The sequence below is a fragment of the Schistocerca cancellata genome, chromosome 1 (genome assembly GCF_023864275.1).
Source record: "Schistocerca cancellata isolate TAMUIC-IGC-003103 chromosome 1, iqSchCanc2.1, whole genome shotgun sequence".
In the NCBI taxonomy this organism is placed as follows: domain Eukaryota; kingdom Metazoa; phylum Arthropoda; class Insecta; order Orthoptera; family Acrididae; genus Schistocerca; species Schistocerca cancellata.
In genome coordinates this window covers 1,084,973,026-1,084,995,513 of record NC_064626.1, presented here as the reverse complement: position 1 = coordinate 1,084,995,513, position 22,488 = coordinate 1,084,973,026, and the positions used below count along the sequence as shown (strand labels likewise).

Genomic DNA, 22,488 nt, shown 5'->3' with positions numbered 1-22,488 from the left:
AATCACCAGGAGTCTGAACAGAACTGTTCCACTATTTGTCGAACCGAAGGATTCCATGTTCCCAGAACTCCTATACTTGTGACAGGGGTCTGTCCTGCACTTTGCCCTTCAGTTCGTTGTCTGAGAGGTTTTTTTAGCAGATCAAACACATGGAATCGCAGGACGACATGTCCATGCTGTAGAGCTGATACTGAAGCTGCTCCCACTTGAACTTTTTCATTACTCTTTGTGTGACCTTGGAGGAATGTAGGCCGAGCGGTTCTAGGCACTTTAGTCCGGAACCACGTGACTGCTACGGTCGCAGGTTAGAATCCTGCCTTGGGAATGGCTGTGTGTGATGTCCTTAGGTTAGTTAGGTTTAAATAGTTCTAAGTTTAAGGGAATGATGACCTCAGCTGTTAAGTCCCATAGTACTTAGAGCCATTTGAACCATTTTTTGAGACATGTAGACGCGCGTTATCAATCCCTCCATGAGCAACCCAGGTCGTTTGCTCTTGATGGACTTGCGTAAGCTACGGTGCGTCTCAGGATACACGTCACTTGTTTTTCCGTGCTCGAGGAATTCGATGAGTACCAGACCTCGGACGTCAAAGAAGGCAGTATCATCTGCCTGCTGAGGGCACAGCTGTGAATTTTTTAGGGGGAGATGACGGCAATACATTCCGGTCTCACTACGTTGTACCAAAGCTGCATATGCAAATTTAAGCCAGTTTGTTTGTTACGAAGTTTCGTACTGTTTCATTTGAGCACTCCTTACGGAATAACCGCAGTGGTACAATACCACCGGACGAACTGCAGCGAAGAGGTAGTGACAAACTCAAGACAAGTGAGACAGAAGTGATCAACTGAATGAGCTTTTTTTTTTTTTTTTTTCACAGTTACGAAAAAGGACGGCGACAACACGCACCGATGGTCAATATCTGCTGCTTCATCTGCAGGCGCAGTATGTATGACATCATCGAGAACCGTGTGTAGAAGCGAGAAGTCGGAACCCGTTATCACGCGTCAAACGTATGTGGATGGGCTACCTTCAGAAAGGACAGAGCCTGGGAGTAGGGAGGGAGGAGGTGGTGGGTGGGCGGGTGGGGGGCGGGGGGAACGAATGGAAATATAATACCCATTACTTCCTGCAGATTACTGTGAATACACTCCCATAAACAACTGACATAACCGCTGCTTATGCCTTAGGGGCACAGATCAATATCTTCAGTAGCAAACAATTCATCTAGTGGAACAGAGAACTGACTGTGCGAAAAGTTCTTCCCCTACGGTTATTACACTATACAGTTCCATACAGTGCCATGGAAGTCATTCTGTGATGTCTTAACACATCTCCTGCCATCCTGATCCGTCTTCTTGTCTGTCTTTTCCTTGTGTTCCTCGTCGATTCTACAGAGAACTTCCTCATTCCCTATTTTATCAGTCCTTCTATGCTACCACATCTCAAACGCTTCGATTCTATACGTTTCTGGTTTCTCACAATTCATTATACATTACCACGCAATGCTGTGCTCCAATCGTACATTCTCAGGAATTTCTTCCTCAAATTAATGCCTATGTTTGCCACTAGTAGACTTTCTTTGGCCGGGAATTCCCTTTTTGCCTGCGCTCGTACCTTTTTACATCATCGTTGCATCGTTCGCCATGTGTCAATTGGTCATGTTTCCAAAGTAGCAGAATTCAGTAAATTCGTCTACTACGTGCTAAGCAGATTTGATGTTAAGTTTATCTCTAATCTCATTTCTGCTGTTCTTCATTACTGTCATCTTTCTGCTGTTTGCTGTCAATCGTTATTCTGTACTTATTATATTGTTAGATTACATTCAACAAGTCCTGGAATTCCTGCTAACTTTCACTGAGGATAGCAATGGCTTCAGTAATTGTTATCATTGATATTCTTTCACCTTGAACTCTGAACTTTAATCCCACTGTTGAATTTTTACTTTATTTCCGCCTTTTTTTTACACCATTCTTAATCAAAGCGTTTTGCTTACTGTTTGCTTACTGTTTGCTCCTGGTTCCTACAGCTTATTCCAACTTTCATCAGAAAATCTAGCATTTAGCATCACTTTCCATTATCCAAGGGTCACCCAGGTCTACAGATCCTATGAACGTATCTCGATTTATGTGTTTACCTTTCCGAAAGCCAAACTGATCGTAATGTCTCCATCGTAGATACCTTTAATGTATCCTCTCCGCCTATCGGCTCTATCCTCTGCGTTTGACAATGGAATGCCCACTGCAATCTTGACTCCCTTGCTTTTAATTTCAGGGAAGGTTCTAACGTTTTTGTATGCTGAATCAGTCCTTCTTCTTCATACTTTTTTCTGCAGCTGTTGTCCTTTGCTTCCTTGCACTTTCTGTCTATTTAATTGCTAAGTGACTTATACCTGCTGTATTCCTGTCATTCCCTGAACATTTTTATTCTTGTTTCTTTCGTCGATCAGTTGAAGTACGGCGGACAGTAATAGATCAATTTCGCAAGAATCGAAAGAATAGACAAGTGTCACCACATATTCTCATTATTTTTAATCTATTTAGGTGTTGGTGGGTGACATGATCAATGCTGTGTGAAGTAATGGCAAATTTTAATCTCGCAGCGCTTAATACTGCTATGCTGTCCCTGATGTTCGTTATTGTGCTCTGTGCAGTTCTGCTCGACCCACGCAAGTTTTGTGTGCTATTCGCGATTGTTGTCAGTCTGATTGCTACTATACAGCTAAATATTTTGTAGTCTGAATACAACAAGGACAACGATGTATAATTTTCGAAATCTGTACTGTCTTTCTTTTCGGATTTCTACTATTATCCTTTCTTGCATTTGTGATGGAACTGAGACCATACGTAACTTCTTCTTGAATACTTATAATTGCGGCTGTTTCAGAATGTCTCTGTAAGTTATTTAAAATTCGACAGGCCAGCAGATTTCATTTTGCTACTTTTCTTTATCGCATCTAGAGTCTCTTTTTCTGTTAGTGGTACGTCGGCGTGGCGTTTCCTTCTTCGCTTACGTCTCTGCGTATGTACGTCAGTAATTTCTCATCTTCTTGTTCATCGGTTTGGTCTTCTGAAAATAAGTCTGATAAGTGATTTGCATTGACTTACAATACTTCCTTTTGGCTCTGGTGTATTCTCACAACCTTCGTTTTTACAAACTTTTTTCTTTGTCTACCTCATTTCTTTGACTGTGTGCAAAGTGGATGTGGTTTCCTGTTTCGATATTAAATCCTCTTTCGCCCTTACTTGGAAACTCGCGGTTCACTGCCTCGCCAGTTTTAATATTTTTACTTTTGCCGTCGTAGCTTCGTTAGCGTTCTAGAGCACATCTCGTTTGCTATGAAGAGCTCTCATTGTTTTGGAAAAGATCTTCTTTGTTACATTTTGCCATTACCTAGCTAATCTTGACAACGGTACCAACGTTTTACGTATTCGCGCTTCGGGCACTCAAGCACCATTCACTGATATTACCACAACCGTTCACCCGCCTTTTACTTGAGTTCAGAGTGTGAGACACTTCCTTTGCTACTTACATAACTTTTAAAACTGTTGTTGTTTCCAGTAATTCCATTCCCTGTTTGTTTTCTGAAGTTTTAGACCGACATTAACCTTGTAAGCGTTACGGTCCGAGAACGGTAGGTGCCATACCTCCTCTGTAGTCAGCTGATCATTTACTTCGTTGCTTACATATATCCTGTGAATTATGGTAACTGGCTTGTATGTTATAAAAGGTTATCTATCCTAGTATCTTTAATTACATAGCACGAGTCCCTTAAACGCAGGTTGCGTATAAGACGATAGTTAAATTCCTCACTTTACTGTTATTTGAAGTTTAATCTTTAGGTGATAATATGAACTAAAAATCGCGGTGTAGTATGTTGCCGTAAGTTTGCTCCGATATACCTGCTAAAACGGTTCTACAGAAAGTCTTTCGATTTTCTCAGTTTTGATTCCCAGTTGGAGCATAAATATTAATGATCAGAATTCTTTCTGTCTCACAAGCTATTTCGAGACCGTTTCCTAGTATTTTTATCTTTGTCAAAATATCAGTGCCATTGCTGTTATCATTATAAAAGTTTCCTTTCATTTTGTTTAGATGTGCCACGTTTAGTCTTCCAGGGGACACCTCCTATAGTAAAGCAATATCAACCCACGCTACAGAAATATTACTTCATACATCTTATACTAACTTTACTTTGCATCCCGAATATGTTTACCGTGGCTAAATAAAAGGTCTGGCTGGAGGATATGTCTCTGTGTTTCAACGTGGGGCACTTCCTTAAACGGATATTTTCTTATCGGGTTTGGGTCACGTTGATACTACTGGTTTACTTCCACGATCACATTAAGCAACGTTGCTCTATTGATTCTGTGACCTGTCGGCGGTCCAGTCACCTGTGTCGCGTAGTATTGGTAGATCGTCCTATTTTCCTTCGTTATTGGAGATCTGATCTTCTGCGAAGCTTCCTAGATTTTCTTTGTTTCCTGCTCAACAGTTTCATTTTCTTTGCGGAGTTTCCACGGCTCTTCTTGTTCCCCGTGTTTTTCCTGTTTCCACACTGCTGTTTTCGCTTTGTTTTGCCTTGTACGACTCGAGTGTGTCTGAAGAGTCTGTTTTTCTTCTTCGACGCTCGGTTTTGCTTGTTTCTTTCCAGTTCCTTTGCGTTTGCGAGAGGCTTGATTTCTGTAGTCAGTGTCTGTTGCCCTGGTAGCTGTTTGTCATGATCTTTTTTTATCTACCATCGATTTGTTTGACAATGTACGTAACATGCCTACCACCGACTATGTGATTTCTACGAATCTTGCCGATGTGTTTTCCTCTCATTCACTTCTCATATGCACGTAATTGACAATTAGTCTTTTAAAGGATTTGTGGCATTAATCAAGGCATATTATTTGTGTGTTTCGACCTAAGTCAAATCTTACGGCGACGTTTTTTTTTTTTTTTTCTTCGATATTCTTGCTGTCGTCTGTCACCTGGTTTAAAGAGGATGTCAATGAAATACGAAAACACGGGTGAGCTTGGTGTGGCACCAGGAAGAGGCAGGGGTTTTGTCCCGGTGATTACGGAGATTACTATCGCCGTAACTGACCAGGCAGCACCTGCCACTTGTGCATCCCTCGCTTAATAGTGCAGGAAGTTAGCTCTACTTTACACTGGTACCCGTACATGGTCCACACGGTGCAGTAACCTCATGGTGCCTTCTGAATTTGCTCTTCGGTTCCTGGCACGGATCGATGTTGATGACGTGTGACCGGAAAATTTTCTGTGGAGTGACGAGGCACATTACAGGGTGCAGTGAATATACAGAAATGCCGAATTTCGGCTACTAGTAAACGGCTGTTGGGTACGAAAAGCCATACCACTCGCTGTATGTGACTGTGTGGCATGAATTGACAAGAACCTTTATTCTGGGTCCGTTCTTCTCTGAAGAGAATATAACAAGGGGGCCTGTCAGCTGTATCGTGACGTCAGCACGTTAGCGACACTTTCTTGTGTAGCATGTAGTTCCTGCTTTGCAAGACCGTAACTGTGTGGAAACCACTGTTTTCATGCAAGACAGGGCAACACCTCATGCCTCTCGCCAAGTGAAAGACCTGCTTAATTAAACTTTCCACGAACGTGTTACCTCCAGAGGTTTTTCTGATGCATGCCCCGCCTGATCATCTGATCTGAATCCATGTGACTTTTGGCTCAGGGAATACCTAAAAGAACTCGTTTACCAGGAACACTCTGGATCGCTAACTGATCTGAACGCAAACGTTTATAAAGTGAGATTCACAGGAAGTACAAACTGGCTAAGCGGAAATGGCTAGATGGCAAATGTAAGGATTTGGAAACGTATTTCACTATGGGAAAGACAGATGATGGCTACGGGAAAACTAAAGAGGCCTTTGGCGCAAAGAGAAGCAGCTGTATGAATAATAAGAGCTCAGATGTAAAACCAGTCCTAAGCAAAGAAGGGAAAGCTTAAAAGTGGAAGGAGTATATAGAGGATCTATAGAAGGAAGACGAACATGAAGACAATGTTATAGAAGAGGAAGAGGACGTGGATGAAGATGAGGTGGGAGATATCATATCCGTGAGAAGAATTTGACAAATCTCTGAAAGAACTAAGTCGGAACAAGACCCCGAGGGTAGATGATATTCCGTCAGAAATACTGATAGCCTTGGGAGAGCCAGCCACGACCAAACTTTACTATCTGGTGTGATAAAGGCGAAATACACTCAGACTTCATGATGTGTGTAATAATTCAAATTACAAAGATAGCAGTTCCTGGCAGGTGTGTGTATTACCTAAATATCAGTTTAATAAGTACTAACACGAATTCCATGCACAAGAATGGAAAGACTGGTTGAAACCGACCTCGAGGAAGATCAGTTTGGATTCCGGAGAAATGTATAAACATGCGAGGCAATACTCACCCTACAACGTATCTTAGAAAATAGGTTAAGGAAAGGGCTACCTACATTTGTAGTATTTGTAGACACAATGAAAGCTTTTGAGTGTCGACTGGAATACTCTCTTTGATATTCGGAAGGTAGCCGGGGTAAAATATAGCCTATCCCCGATGCTATTCAAGCTGTAAAGGAAACAAAAGAAAAAAATTGGAGGAGGAATTAAAGTCCAGGGAGAAGAAACAAAAACTGAGGTTTACCGATGACATTGTACACTCCTGGAAATGGAAAAAAGAACACATTGACACCGGTGTGTCAGACCCACCATACTTGCTCCGGACACTGCGAGAGGGCTGTACAAGCAATGATCACACGCACGGCACAGCGGACACACCAGGAACCGCGGTGTTGGCCGTCGAATGGCGCTAGCTGCGCAGCATTTGTGCACCGCCGCCGTCAGTGTCAGCCAGTTTGCCGTGGCCTACGGAGCTCCATCGCAGTATTTAACACTGGTAGCATGCCGCGACAGCGTGGACGTGAACCGTATGTGCAGTTGACGGACTTTGAGCGAGGGCGTATAGTGGGCATGCGGGAGGCCGGGTGGACGTACCGCCGAATTGCTCAACACGTGGGGCGTGAGGTCTCCACAGTACATCGATGTTGTCGCCAGTGGTCGGCGGAAGGTGCACGTGCCCGTCGACCTGGGACCGGACCGCAGCGACGCACGGATGCACGCCAAGGCCGTAGGATCCTACGCAGTGCCGTAGGGGACCGCACCGCCACTTCCCAGCAAATTAGGGACACTGTTGCTCCTGGGGTATCGGCGAGGACCATTCGCAACCGTCTCCATGAAGCTGGGCTACGGTCCCGCACACCGTTAGGCCGTCTTCCGCTCACGCCCCAACATCGTGCAGCCCGCCTCCAGTGGTGTCGCGACAGGCGTGAGTGGAGGGACGAATGGAGACGTGTCGTCTTCAGCGATGAGAGTCGCTTCTGCCTTGGTGCCAATGATGGTCGTATGCGTGTTTGGCGCCGTGCAGGTGAGCGCCACAATCAGGACTGCATACGACCGAGGCACACAGGGCCAACACCCGGCATCATGATGTGGGGAGCGATCTCCTACACTGGCCGTACACCACTGGTGATCGTCGAGAGGACACTGAATAGTGCACGGTACATCCAAACCGTCATCGAACCCATCGTTCTACCATTCCTAGACCGGCAAGGGAACTTGCTGTTCCAACAGGACAATGCACGTCCGCATGTATCCCGTGCCACCCAACGTGCTCTAGAAGGTGTAAGTCAACTACCCTGGCCAGCAAGATCTCCGGATCTGTCCCCCATTGAGCATGTTTGGGACTGGATGAAGCGTCGTCTCACGCGGTCTGCACGTCCAGCACGAACGCTGGTCCAACTGAGGCGCCAGGTGGAAATGGCATGGCAAGCCGTTCCACAGGACTACATCCAGCATCTCTACGATCGTCTCCATGGGAGAATAGCAGCCTGCATTGCTGCGAAAGGTGGATATACACTGTACTAGTGCCGACATTGTGCATGCTCTGTTGCCTATGTCTATGTGCCTGTGGTTCTGTCAGTGTGATCATGTGATGTATCTGACCCCAGGAATGTGTCAATAAAGTTTCCCCTTCCTGGGACAATGAATTCACGGTGTTCTTATTTCAATTTCCAGGAGTGTAATTCAGTCAGGGACGCCAAAGGGCTTGGAAGAGCAACTGGACGGAATGGACAGTGTCTTGAAAGCTCGATATAAGAGGAACATCAACAAAAGCAGAACAAAGATAATGGAATTTAGCAGAAGTAAATCAAGTGATGCTAAGGGAATTAGATTTGGAAATGAGACACTTACAGAAGTAGATGAGTTTTATATTTGGGCAGCTGAATAAGCGATGACGACGGGAGTAGATGGGCTACAAAATGTAGACTGGGAATGACGAGAAAAGCTTTTCTGAAGAAGAGAAATTTGTTAACGTCAAATATAGATTTAAGTGTTAAGGAAGTCTTTTATGAAGGTACTTATGAGGAATGTAGCCTTTTATGGAAGTGAAAGATGGAAGATAAATAGTTTAGACGACGAGAGAATAGAAGCGTTCGAAGTGTGGGCTAGCAGAAGGCTGTTGAAGGTTAGATGGGTATTTCATGTAATTAATGAGGAGGAACTGAACAGTATTGGGGAGACAAGAAATTTGTGGCACAACTTTACTAAAAGAAGGGATCGGTTATTAGGGCAATTGCTGAAATATCAACGGATTGCGAATTTAGTATTGGAGGGAAGTGGGGAGCGGGGATAAAAAGGGTAGAGGGAGACGAAGAGATACATACAGTAAGCAGATTAAGAAGTGTGTAGGTTGAAGTAGTTATTCGGAGATGAAGAAACTCGCATATGATCGAGTTGCATGGAGAGCTAGATCAAACCAGTCTTCGGACTGAAGACCACAGTAACAAACAACAACTGATCTGAAGGTCGGAACTTCTGCGAGGAATTGTTGCTGACGTCGTTGTATGGCTGCAGCATCTCGTCATCATCTTCAGTGCTCATGTTGAACAAACTGCGTAAGCAGCGGTTAATAATAAAATTAACATTTGCTCTCAATTGTTTGACCTTTGGTTCTTGCATTCACAGCGCCGGATTCACACCTGGTATCCATAATTCTAACTACTCTGTTTCCAGAGTAAATCGGTTCCGCATTAACGCCGTAGAATATTTCCCAACTTTTGCTGCCTTACGGTAATTACAGCGCTCACTGGAACTCTGTGCGTAGATTCACTTTAATCATAGCCACCCGATAGTTAAGAGAAGGATTAACTCAGCTGCGTTTCTGTACAGGGGACCCATAACACACAATTTTAGAGATATAAGCCGTTTCTAAACACCACTGACATTAGAGTTAAACTGTGAGAGTACCATGGATCTTTCGTTGTAAAGAACATTTAATAACGGAGTTCAGCGTTTCTTCCTTTAACTTTTTGGGGTTCCCTAAAACCGAACCTTTAATGGTTACGTATTATCATGGTGTTCAAGTTGTAACCTCCCCCTCACTTATCGACCTTAATGACAGTGAAAAATGAAACCGCGTGTACCTAATGGGAATTTGGGAAAAGCAATCGTCACCGAAGTTAATTTGTCGGTAAAGAGGGAGGAAAGGGTTACATCTAAATGAAAGGAAAAATACTAATGAAACTGGTGGAAATTAATTTTGAAAAGGGGTAAAGTTAATAAAGAAAGTAAATGTGCGGCCGTTACGTTAACAATCAACTAGCGGTAATTAGATATTTGAGATTTGGGGGAAATTACGGTCGCCAGTCCTAAGGACAATTACTATAGTAACTGAAAAAGAAAGATTATTACACATATAATTAGCACTAGAAGTGTGGCAACTGAAGGTTGACAAGCGTAGTGTGAAAACTGAAAGTTTGTCAGAAGTAATAAATTTCGCTACACTCTGACTTAATTTAGCAAAAGAATTAATAAAACCGGAAAATCGAAAGTTAATTTAGTGACTGAAGTTAATAGTGAGCTTTCTTTCTGAAGCACATCGAAATTCAGTAAAATACGGTTAGTCTTGGACTACCTCAACAATCATTTCAAAAGCTACTTGAATCTACGCAATTTAGAAATAAGAGATTTAATTTTGAATTTGAATTAAATGATTTTGAACAATTAACAGTAGTAAAATTTAGTACGTACCAAGCTGAGCTGCAGTCACAGGTAAGCTAAATTACGGTAACAAAACTCGCACTCTTAATTTGTGCTAGAGTAATCTAACTATTGTAGCCAGCTATGAATACTTTAACTGATCTTTGAAATTAAAGCAGCGAAATTGAATGATTGTATTTTTATGCTAGCGTCTGAATTTGAACGACACTCGGGTTCATTCTGGAAAAGGAAGGGACCCTGCTTGGTAATGCAATTGGGACAATGAGCAACAAAGGTTCATGCTAAGTAGCTGTAATTTTGTGATGCAACAATTTTAAAAGTTGGAAAAGCTGAGGTCTGCCATACAGTTGTAAAACTTTACGTGCTTCCTGTCTTCCTTGTTGGTTGATTGAAGGTTTGAAGCCGTCGATCGAGGAGGTGGCGACAGTCACTCATTGTCGGCCGTCGCTGTTGCAGAAGCTGGATGTTGGCGCGCCTTCTTCTCGACACGGTCACCAGACGAAACGGGCTCTTGATGTGCGCTAGCTAATGCTTCCCGTCCGCGACACCATGTCAGAAACTATCATCGCAAGTCGAGCGCAATTACATGCTGCCAAACCCCGAAAGCGCGGCAACTCGCGGGAGCTTCACACAACACACCTGCTGCACTCGCTACCCCAGCCAGACTCTCTCTGCCCGCGCTCCACGCGGCAGAGTTAACACTACCAAAGATCCTACACACTTTGATTCTTCACACGACCTATCGATGTAATCGTTCGATAGCAGTTTTCCCTAGGCAAGACCCAGCGTAAAAATACAAATAATATTTACGAAACAAACCAATTATACATCGACATAAATGCATATATATATATATAGTAAAACAATTACAACATGTAAAGACACAGAAATGTCATATATTCAGGTAACAAAAATAAGGAAAACAAATTTATAGTACAATAGATGGAAATAGGAGGATATGCATTTCCAGCGTTACAAAGTCCATAATCGATAAAAAGATGGTGGAATAATCAAAGTGGCGTATTTTTTTCACTTTTCCGTATGTTGATAGTAACTGAAGAACTTAAATTGTGGGAGCAAAGTGTAGAATGAGAGTGTCTGCGTGTTGACAGATCTGAGGATCCTGGTGGAAGCCGAAGACATGCCCGGGAGGTGCTGGCTGACGCACCACGTGGAGTGCCCCTGCCTGATGGGGTCGCGCTTCCAGGCGCAGCGGCAGCAGTTCTTCGACATCATGTCCCGCTGGCAGCAGGTCGACCTGGACGTGGTAAGTGCCCTCGACAAGGTTCCGACTTTCATATCTTTCGAAGGTGTAGCTCAGGTTGTCGAGTTTAAACCCTCTCGCACTCCAGACACGTGTATTAAAGGGGAATTGTGTAATTATTTAGAAAACGATTCCACCTTGCAGAGATAACCGAACTGCTGCAGTAATGAAACAAACTGAAAATGTATTTGGGAAGAGCATGGATTGGATTGTTTGGGGGAAGAGACCGAACAGCGAGGTCATCGGTCTCATCGGATTAGGGAAGGACGGGGAAAGAAGTCGGCCGTGCCCTTTCAAAGGAACCATCCCGGCATTTGCCTGGAGTGATTTAGGGAAAATCACGGAAAACCTAAATCAGGATGGCCGCACGCGGGATTGAACCGTCGTCCTCTCTTATGCGAGTCCACTGTGCTAACCACTGCGCCACCTCACTCCGTGGTTGGGAAGAGCATGTTACACTACTGGCTACTACGAAATTAGCAGTGTACCGATAATGTTACACCTGTGAAAGGAATTAGAAATGGTCATGACTGTTTACTAATGGTTAAAGTAGTAGCAAAACAAATGGGAATCGAACCAAGGTTCCGCAATTACTTAAAAAGAAACGATCGCCAGCTTAATTAGGCAAAGTTGTACCAAGTGATAGCATTGTTCATAAAGAAAGTTAACGATTGGTATTCACTTTACTAGATACTGAAATTCTATTTTTGATTATAGGACCCGAGACAGTAATATACTTTACCAAGCATTGTACCAGTGCTTTGACAAGAACAACAAAGAAGTGATATTAAATGTTTTGGCAACAACTGGTTCGCAAAAGCACTTACTATCTGTGAACTATAGTAGGAAGCCAATGATCATTGCAGGCAAAATATTACTAACGGTGGGGAGATACTTACGTAGACAAGAAGTTCTTTTATCAGCTTCATTATTAGAGAAAACTCTCACTGAAATAATTTACGGTTAGTTGTATTCTCTATTTTGATTACTATTTGTTTCCTTAAGGATCGTTCACTTCTTTATACTATATACCTCAAATTAAATAAACAAAACACTCCGTCTTCAAGCCACAAGTGCTCCATCGGGACCATCCGATCGCCGTGTCATCCTCAGGTGAGGATGCGGATAGGAGGGGCCTGTGGCCAGCACACCGCTCTATCAGTCGTTATGATGGTTTTCTGTGACAGAAGCCGCTACTACTCGGTCGAGTACTCCTCAATTGGCATCACGAGGCTGAGTGCACCCCGAGAAATGGCTACAGCGCATGACGGCCAGGATGGTCATCCCTCTATGTTTCTCCATTTTCACAAGTTCACTGACAACGTTCACTATCGATGGTTGCCAAACAAATACTACTAAACAATGTGACGTCTTCAAACTTGAAACAAATGCTTCATACATCGTATACTTTCTAATCCAGAGATATTTTTCAACAACCACTGCCATCTCTCGGTCAGGCCAGGTACTTATAACACCATCCTCTTATGTGTGTTGTGATGTCAGACCAATACGGGTGACTAGTGAGATGTAAGAGTGGACCTGAAAGCTGTAGTGGTGTCAGGAGAAATAAATGCATAAATAAATAAATAGATAAATAAATAAATAAATGGGAGAGGTCTCATGTTACTCTTTGAATACTCCAAATTCAGAGTTCTTACTTCTTTAATGCCGTTATTCCAGTTTGCTCTTGCGTCAGTAGGCCCATGCATGACAAATTTCGTCGGCGACTGCTTCCTTCTCATAAAGTGGCTAAAACAGTCGTGTTTATTACTAAAAACTGACATCCAGTACAAATATATCACGGCGAATGTTCTCCCCTATCAATAGACAGTATGTACACGTCTAGACCTCTATTGAGTTAGCGTTGAGATGGTTCCCACCATTTCCATGACCAATGGGGCGTTGAGCCAATGTAGAGTGCTGTTCAGGACGGAGGTGGCTCTTATTGTCGCGGGGGCATTTTTGTGTAATGTCTTAGGCCAACTTATTAGGGATGCAGTGTTTATTTTTTTGGTCATCAGTCTACTGACTGGTTTGATGCGGCCCGCCACGAATTCCTTTCCTGTGCTAACCTCTTCATCTCAGAGTAGCACTTGCAACCTACGTCCTCAATTATTTGCTTGACGTATTGTAATCTCTGTCTTCCTCTACAGTTTTTGCCCTCTACAGCTCCCTCTAGTACCATGGAAGTCATTCCCTCATGTGCCAGCAGATGTCCTATCGTCCTGTCCCTTCTCCTTATCAGTGTCTTCCACATATTGCTTTCCTCTCCGATTCTGCGTAGAACCTCCTCATTCCTTACCTTATCAGTCCACCTAATTTTCAACGTTCGTCTATAGCACCACATCTCAAATGCTTCGATTCTCTTCTGTTCCGGTTTTCCCACAGTCCATGTTTCGCTACCATACAATGCTGTACTCCAGACGTACATCCTCAGAAATTTCTTCCTCAAATTAAGGCCGGTATTTGATATTAATAAACTTCTCTTGGCCAGAAATGCCTTTTTTGCCATAGCGAGTCTGCTTTTGATGTCCTCCTTGCTCCGTCCGTCATTGGTTATTTTACTGCCTAGGTAGCAGAATTCCTTAACTTCATTGACTTCGTGACCATCAATCCTGATGTTAAGTTTCTCGCTGTTCTACTACTTCTCATTACCTTCGTCTTTCTCCGATTTACTCTCAAACCATACTGTGTACTCATTAGATTGTTCATTCCGTTCAGCAGATCATTTAATTTTTCTTCACTTTCACTCAGGATAGCAATGTCATCACCGAATCGTATCATTGATATCCTTTCACCTTGTATTTTAATTCCACTCCTGAACCTTTCTTTTATTTCCATCATTGCTTCCTCGATGTACAGATTGAAGAGTAGGGGCGAAAGGCTACAGCCTTGTCTTACACCCTTCTTAATACGAGCACTTCGTTCTTGATCGTCCACTCTTATTATTCCCTCTTGGTTGTTGTACATATTGTATATGACCCGTCTCTCCCTATAGCTTACCCCTACTTTTTTCAGAATCTCGAACAGCTTGCACCATTTTATATTGTCGAACGCTTTTTCCAGATCGACAAATCCTATGAAAGTGTCTTGATTTTTCTTTATCCTTGCTTCCATTATTAGCCGTAACGTCAGAATCGCCTCTCTCGTCCCTTTACTTTTCCTAAAGCCGAACTGATCGTCATCTAGCGCATTCTCAATTTTCTTTTCCATTCTTCTGTATATTATTCTAGTAAGCAGCTTCGATGCATGAGCTGTTAAGCTGACTGTGCGATAATTCTCGCACTTGTCAGCTCTTGCCGTCTTCGGAATTGTGTGGATGATGCTTTTCCGAAAGTCAGATGGTATATCGCCAGACTCATATATTCTACACACCAACGTGAATAGTCGTTTTGTTGCCACTTCCCCCAATGATTTTAGAAATTCTGATGGAATGTTATCTATCCCTTCTGCCTTATTTGACCGTAAGTCGTTCAAAGCCCTTTTAAATTCCGATTCTAATACTGGACCCCCTATCTCTTCTAAATCGACTCCTGTTTCTTCTTCTAACACATCAGACAAATCTTCACCCTCATAGAGGCTTTCAATGTATTCATTCCACCTATCTGCTCTCTCCTCTGCATTTAACAGTGGAATTGCCGTTGCACTCTTAATGTTACCACCGTTGCTTTTAATGTCACCAAAGGTTGTTTTGACTTTCCTGTATGCTGAGTCTGTCCTTCCCGACAATCATATCTTTTTCGATGTCTTCACATTTTTCCTGCAGCCATTTCGTCTTAGCTTCGGTGTTTATATAAATACAGTATTCGTGATGAGCAAGTATTGCCGTTTGTTACATGGCTTCGTGATGAGTAAGCAGTGGACACCCCTGTATTCCAAGGTGCCAACAGCTATGTTCACAGGACTGCACACAATGTTCCTAGTTTGGAGAACGCTCTGGTACCTTATCTCACCTTGAATGGCCCGCTACATTATGCGATCGTAATAGAATAGAAATGATGTGGAGTTATTTGTCACAACCGGTCAACGTAGCAGTCAAGATGGCTGCTATTTGTCAGAAATATTCCAACATCTCCTAACATAAAATGAACTGTTTAAATGGAAAATTAAACATTTTTATTCTAATTGAATTACTGACTACATCTTGCGCTATGACTCCCGCTCCAGTTTTCTCTTAACCTTATCTTTAATATGATCAGCTCCATGCTGTACTTAAAAAAGGCGAGAAATTTTGTTGATGACACACCAACTGGGACCTCATTAGCGAAGAACACGTTAATTGTGTTTTCTAGAGTAGTATTCGCATCGGGTGTTATCAGACGGTGTTATAGCCAAGGAAGAATCTAATCTGAGACGATTCCCTCGATTTGCTGCTATCATTCTGATTGATGTTATGATCAAGATGAACGCTCTTGCAGTATATTTTGTTGTAATTACAATATTTCACACAGTAAATAGAAATTTGTCCACTATGCCCTTATTGTGACCGAGGAATTGCCGGTAATAAAATAAACGCTCGGTAATCTTCCATATATATATATATATATATATATATATGGAAGATTACCGAGCGTTTATATATATATATAAAACAGCCAAAACCCGTTTTTAGTTATAACGCGTTCTTACTAGTAAAAACTGAGCCACTTCGTCAAAACGCGTTTTGCCTAGTTAAAACTAGTTTTAACTGACTTTCGCCTTTGGCCAGCAGTAAATTCTAGTTGTAACTAAGGCTATCAGTATCAACTAGTAAGAATGCATTCTAACTAAACCTGACAGAACTAATTTTCACTAAATTATTTAGGGGAAAATATTAAAATTAAGAGCAACTACATGTTGATTGAAATGAAAAATAGCATTTTTGTATTGTGCAATACAATATTTATTGAGAATATTGATCATACATCTAAGTCATTAATATTAACTACAGCAATACAATAATAACCATACACCGAAGGAACATTACAAAGCCATATTAACAGTATTAATTATGGAAGTAGAAACAAAATAATCATACAATATAAGTTTATTAATTACTCATACATTTGACAATAGTTGCTACAGCCTTAATGAAAGAGAAACGTACGAAAAAAATTAACAATTATATTTTGATTATTTGTTATTGCAAGGCAAACTGTCATAACACTTCGAGTTAGAAAGGTTTGCTTTTTTCCTACAAAAGCACCTTTTTGAAATACATGCCTTCTTACACACACAGTGAACAAATTCTTGTCCTGATGCTAAGACTGCCATCTTGGCAGCAGTTCTTAATAATACCTTTGTCTCTGGCACGTCTTCCACCCCAAGAATTTCTCTTTGGACACGTCGAATTCGGATCTAGAAGAGAACATTTAATTAACTTGTTTGAAAGGCAATTGGGTATATAATACGTATTATATAATATATTACAATGTAAATAATAAAACTTAAAATATTAATTAATTACTTGAATAGCTAGCAACATTTTCAGAGCATTAAATCAATGAAGTAATGAATATGTCTGACATTGGTCCTTAATTATTGAAATCAATTCAGAAATTCATACGTGCAATACAATTTGTCGAGTATCCCATATTTCGTTCCAATCTTGTGCAAGCCGTGTTCATCTTTCTGAAGAACAACTCCAATAATATTGGGGAGATCTGCTTTTGCTCTATAAATAACAGGAATCGGTATAATAATATTGTCACTGTTTTCTACAGTGGCGTGCATTGAATCTGAAGCCACCTTCATTCTTTTTCTTGTTGAAACTAGTTGATACTGATAGCCTTAGTTACAACTAGAGTTTACTGCTGGTCAAAAGCGAAAGTCAGTTAAAACTAGTTTTAACTAGGCAAAACGCGTTTTGACGAAGTGGCTCATTAAAAACTAGTTTTAACTAGTAAGAATGCGTTCAAATTAAAAACCGGTTTTGAGTGTTTTTCCACAGACGTAAACCAATGACGATGATAGCTGCGAGACAACTGACGTGCGTCAGCGTTCGGTGGTTCGGTGGGAGTCAAGACGATCATTTTCTAATCGTGCATCACATTTATTTGACATAAAATGAAACAGTTGAGTATTACAATGGAAAGCTTTTCTGTCCGTGAACTATTGGGCATAATAAGTTTTCCAAACGTTGTAAACTTCTCTCTCTGGTATCTTGTCAAATGTGTTACCATGTTGATAGTTGAGTATAATTCTAAGCTGAGTTGTTGTATTGGACAGAAGCAACCATATGAGACATGCCCCTTTGTAGGATATGAAAAGCAGTGGAATGTTCGGTAAGCTGGGTAAGAAACTGTACTTGAAGCCACAAAGCTCTATTTACATGTCCTAGGATCAACTGCCTAGCTAAGATGTGTGCAGTTTTAAGTCTCTCTCTCTTGTTATTAACAGGCAATTGATAAAAGGTACGCGGGAATGGAAGATTTCACCGTGGTAGCGCAGCCGTTCCTGCTGAACGCTTCTTTTCTGACGGTGAACACCTCCAGTGGTCCTCGAACCGACTTCACTGTTCTGTCGCAGGACTGTTTCCACTTGAGCCAGAAAGGTGACGCTCTAGGTGAGTTGGCTTGTATTCTTTATCTTATGAACGGAGAATGTGTACAGTGTAAATTACTGTTAAATGGGCTGGTGAATATGATGGAGTACCTTCTGAAAATATGTCTTTTAGTTTACTTGTTCAGTTACTCATCTTGCCCATACTAGACCTTTACAAAAGCTCTCTTTCATCGGACCAACTACAGATGACGGCGTTGCTGAGCCATTCACCTCACATACCTCCTAAAAAGTTCATGGGTGAAACGTCCGCTTCAGCTGTACAGGTATTCGTTGATTGAAGTCTTTATGCTACAAGATTTCAGGGAATCAGCTCCAGCAGTAGGTGTATCTGTGACTTAACATAAAATAGTATCTCCAAACTGCAAGACCGTAAACAAGCTAACAAAGAAATGGCTCTGAGCACTATGGGACATCACATACATCCATGCCCGAGGCAGGATTCGAACCTGCGACCGTAGCGGTCGCTCTGTTCCAGACCGAAGCTCCTAGAACTGCACGGCCATACCGGCCGGCAAACAAGCTAACAGTAACAGAGAAAATCGATAATTGCGGTCACATAAACCCACTGCGGCGGAGCGGTGCGGAGCTGCTGCGAATTAAGTTCCACTCACCTTGTGTCTTCTCACACGAACGCCTCCTTGAAGTTACTAAAATAGAGTTCATAGCCGGAACAAGTTATAGAAAGAATAACAGCTATACACCTCGAAACCAAAAGTCGCACTAAAAATTGATTTGTGGGTGCAAGGGTAGTAACAGTCAAATGACAGTATTTATATGCTAAAATTTCCTTCTATTACTGTAAGCTTTCGTACACCAGTTAATACCAAGCCTTACTTTAAACTTACAAAGTCTGAGAAGTCCACATGCACGCAACATTCATAACCGTAGCCAGTTTATGGTAATTATTAGCTATTCTTCACAGAAAGTTTAAAATGGGTAGTATCTTTAAGAATATCTCGCTCAAATATTGCTATATTCACACTCATGTAACAAAATATTCGCGTTCGCGAGTAAGCAACACGCCACGTTGAATATAGTTATTTAAAAGGCCACCAGAAATTCTGAAATTCATACCGTGCATCATTAAATCGAACTCTCTTCCATACTTTATGGCACTTCTCGGACATATTGCTATCTTAATATGACAATATTAATAATTCTCATCGGATCACCTATCAATAGATCTGATCACTATGAGTTCCAAGCCCCGATTCTACTCGTTTCTCTACACAAAAGAAGTTTCTAGTTCCCTAAATACGCGCGAATATTGTAATTTCTGATTGGCAGAGAAGCATCACAGCCAGTCGGAAAGCACCATCTAACCCGCTCAATCCCATGCATATATACGGAACCAATCAACGTTTGTCACTTAATCTAAATAGTAAATGAACATAAATAAATTTTTAAAACCCAAAAATATAAAATTAATTCCATCTTAGCTATACTACTTCAACGAAATCATGATCTCATGGCCCCAGCACCACAAACTGATGAAATAGTTTATAATAAATTCCCCGATACAAATGACTAACACATACGTTATTCTCGAACATTCCTCAGAGGTCAGTTACCTCAATGTATAGTGTAAAAGCGTTACATAAAACGGTATTTCATATTCGGACCTTCATTCACTCTCATTACTAAGCACGATTATAACAATAATTAATAAACAATTAGAAAATTAAATAAAAAGAACTGCAAATAATAAAGAAAGTGTTTTGACTGCAGCTCAGTGTCCTTCAGCTAGTGTCCTCTACCAGATCGCATAGGAACTACACACACTTGGCCCTCTGGCGCCACCTGTCCTGCGCTTGACCCATGCTGCACGCCTGTTCAGCGCTGTCAAGGCTTAAGCCTCACCACTCCATTGAGCATACCTATAAATAGTGGGTCGAAGTGTCCATGTCAAAGCTAATTTGGAAGGCAACACCTCTGCTGTACATGGCTCCTCAGACTGATACCCAAATGTGTCCGTGCAACAAGCATTTTTTAAATCTAACTGACGTTAAGTCACCCTTCTCCCCTCCTTTTCCATCCTCTCTGACCTTTCCCTCGGCAGGTCCCACCTAGCAGTTTTATTCTTCGTTGTGTGTGCTCCAAGTGGGTTTTAAGTGTGTTGTTCCGAAGTGTTTTTAATACTGTGGCCGACCTTTAACCTGTGCATGCGCATTCAGTGTCTTCTCTGTGTTTTAAGAATCGCCAACAATGTTTTTTAACTTTATGGTGACTTTTTAAACTGTCCCCCATGAACGTCTCTGTGTCCGTGTATTTTTACCTCCATTTTCTCCCCTTACTCTGTTTTATGTTCCCCTTTTTTTATCTCCTTATGTATGTATCATTTTATTCTTGTTTTAGTTGTCATGTCACGCGGCTGAAGAGTGGCGGATTGTGCCGCTGACAGCCCTCCCCTGCCCATATGGGGCAGGGGAATGAAATCACAATAAAAAAAATCACCCTTATCCTGAAAGTGCCAGCGAAAGGTCACGGAGTCTAAATATACCGAATAAATCCAGACTAAGAACCTTCAACATCACAGCGCATCAGGAATCATTGGTTAATATATTAAAAACTAAAAACCCGCCTCGATTGCGAAAAAAGCACCTAGTGTTATGTGTTATCCAGGTTTCAGCCTAGATAACTACACTTTCTTCAGAACAACAATAAAACCCACAAGTGCCTAAGAAGACCTTTGTCAATGATTAAAAGAACACCATAGCTATACATTTATAAACGAAAAAGAAAAGGAAAACACAAACAGTACATATGCACAAAGTCAAAACCACTACTTAGCTTAATGGTGTACGCTCCACCTCACACCGGCCTATGTTCGATGGGCCATGACCCGCCATAAACTGCAGCTATTATCACATGCGCGCACTGATTGGTGAGCGCGGTTGGTCAAGCTGTTCATCTTCTTTCTTTTTATCCTCATTTTTTTACGATGAAGGTGATTTTAGCCCATTGAACACCTCACGTTTTATCCCTATATCTTTATTACCACGACGTCTTTAGATTATGTCCCCTCAGCCCCCCCCCCCAGCCCCCGGCTAAGTACTGACTTAAGGTATAGTTTTTAAGAGTTCCTCCTGTTGTCATAGGTAGCTTCATATATAAGTTTCTTTACTAGCATAAGCAACTGTGTGCGGTTAATGTATAAGCGTTCTTGTATTCATATGTCGTATGCACATGCGTATTCAGGTAACTTCCCTTGTCTTGCGCATGTGCATAAGTGAGCGACCGTTTGTAGCTGCAGTTTATGGCGGGTCTTGGCCCATCGAACATAGGCCGGTGTGAGGTGGAGTGTACACCATTAACCTAAGTAGTGGTTTTGACTTTGTGCATATGTACTGTTTGTGTTTTCTTTTTCGTTTATAAATGTGTAGCTATGGTGTTCTTTTAATCATTGACAAAGGTCTTCCTAGGCATTTGTGGGTTTTATTGTTGTTCTGAAGAAGGTGTAGTTATCTACACCGAAACCTGGGTTAACACCCAACACTAGGTGCTTTTTTCGCAATCGAGGCGGGTTTCTAGTTTTTTAAAGCCAGATTAACCACTGTATGGGAGGCAGCAAGCTGCAAACAGTAGGCTAAAAATTATGTATCGTGTAACTACACTTAAGAAAGGACCAACCGATCGAAATGTTTTTGTGGGACACTACACGAACAACATCCAGCTGCAACAATGGAACCGCTGCTCAAGTATTATAAATTGAGAAACCACTACACCTGAAAGACGACGCTACCGCGCTGCAGCTAACTTACCAAGTTACCAAACACTCGTACAGTGCGCCAAAACGTCCCGTCTGCCACCTGAAGGAGAACCGAGCAGTGGCGCTAAAGGCCACACTGTGGTAAACACGGCATAAGAAACCTGGTACTGTAAACCTAACTACAATCAAGCTACTACACGAATACCAGTCAGGTTTCCGTAAACATCGCAGCACAACATCTGCCTTAATAAAGGTCACAGATGAAATGAAGAGTGCTTTCGTTGCACAAGATGTGACTATTATGTGCTCCTTAGATTCCATAATGAAATAATTAGCAACCAGTTGCATATAGGAAATTTAATTTCTCGACCGGTTTCGAGCACTTAGAGCCCTTCTTCAGAAGGTTAGTGCCTTCTCAAGAAGGGCACTAAGTGCCCGAAACCGATCAAGAAATTAAATTTGTTATGTGCAACTGGTTGCTTCTTGTTTCATAATGTAATACTGCAGTTCCTGAAGATGGATAAAATACCATTCTTAGATTCCAGTCAAGCCTTTCAAACTGTCGAGTTCGACATCTTACTTCCCAACCTTAGCATCTTAAATTTCTCAAGAAGTGTAGTGCAATGCTTTTTCTCATACCTGATGCCTCGCCAGCATGTCCGGCATCATGAAGTCACAGTGGAGGCGCTTAGTATCAGGCGTGCCTCATCGCTCATCAGTTTTGTCCTACTGCAAATACCACATGGATGCTGATGACCTCCAGTTGTATCTAACTAAACATGAAGACAACTATCGAGAAACTCAATAGTGATCCCTGTGAACTCTCAAATTGGGCACAGAAGCAGGGTTAAAGATCAGTCCATCCAATACTCAAGTGGCAATTGTTGCTGACTCTAGGA

At 41.9% G+C, this 22,488-nt stretch overlaps 1 protein-coding gene across 1 annotated transcript in view; it reads left to right on the top strand.

The window, feature by feature from the left end:
- Positions 1-22,488, top strand: part of LOC126091108 (phospholipase B1, membrane-associated-like) — a 169,370-nt gene that overhangs the window by 131,155 nt on the left and 15,727 nt on the right. The window contains exons 6-7 of the mRNA XM_049907036.1: positions 11,186-11,340; positions 17,716-17,881. Coding sequence (XP_049762993.1) covers positions 11,186-11,340; positions 17,716-17,881 — 321 coding nt within the window. The remainder of the gene's footprint in view (positions 1-11,185; positions 11,341-17,715; positions 17,882-22,488) is intronic.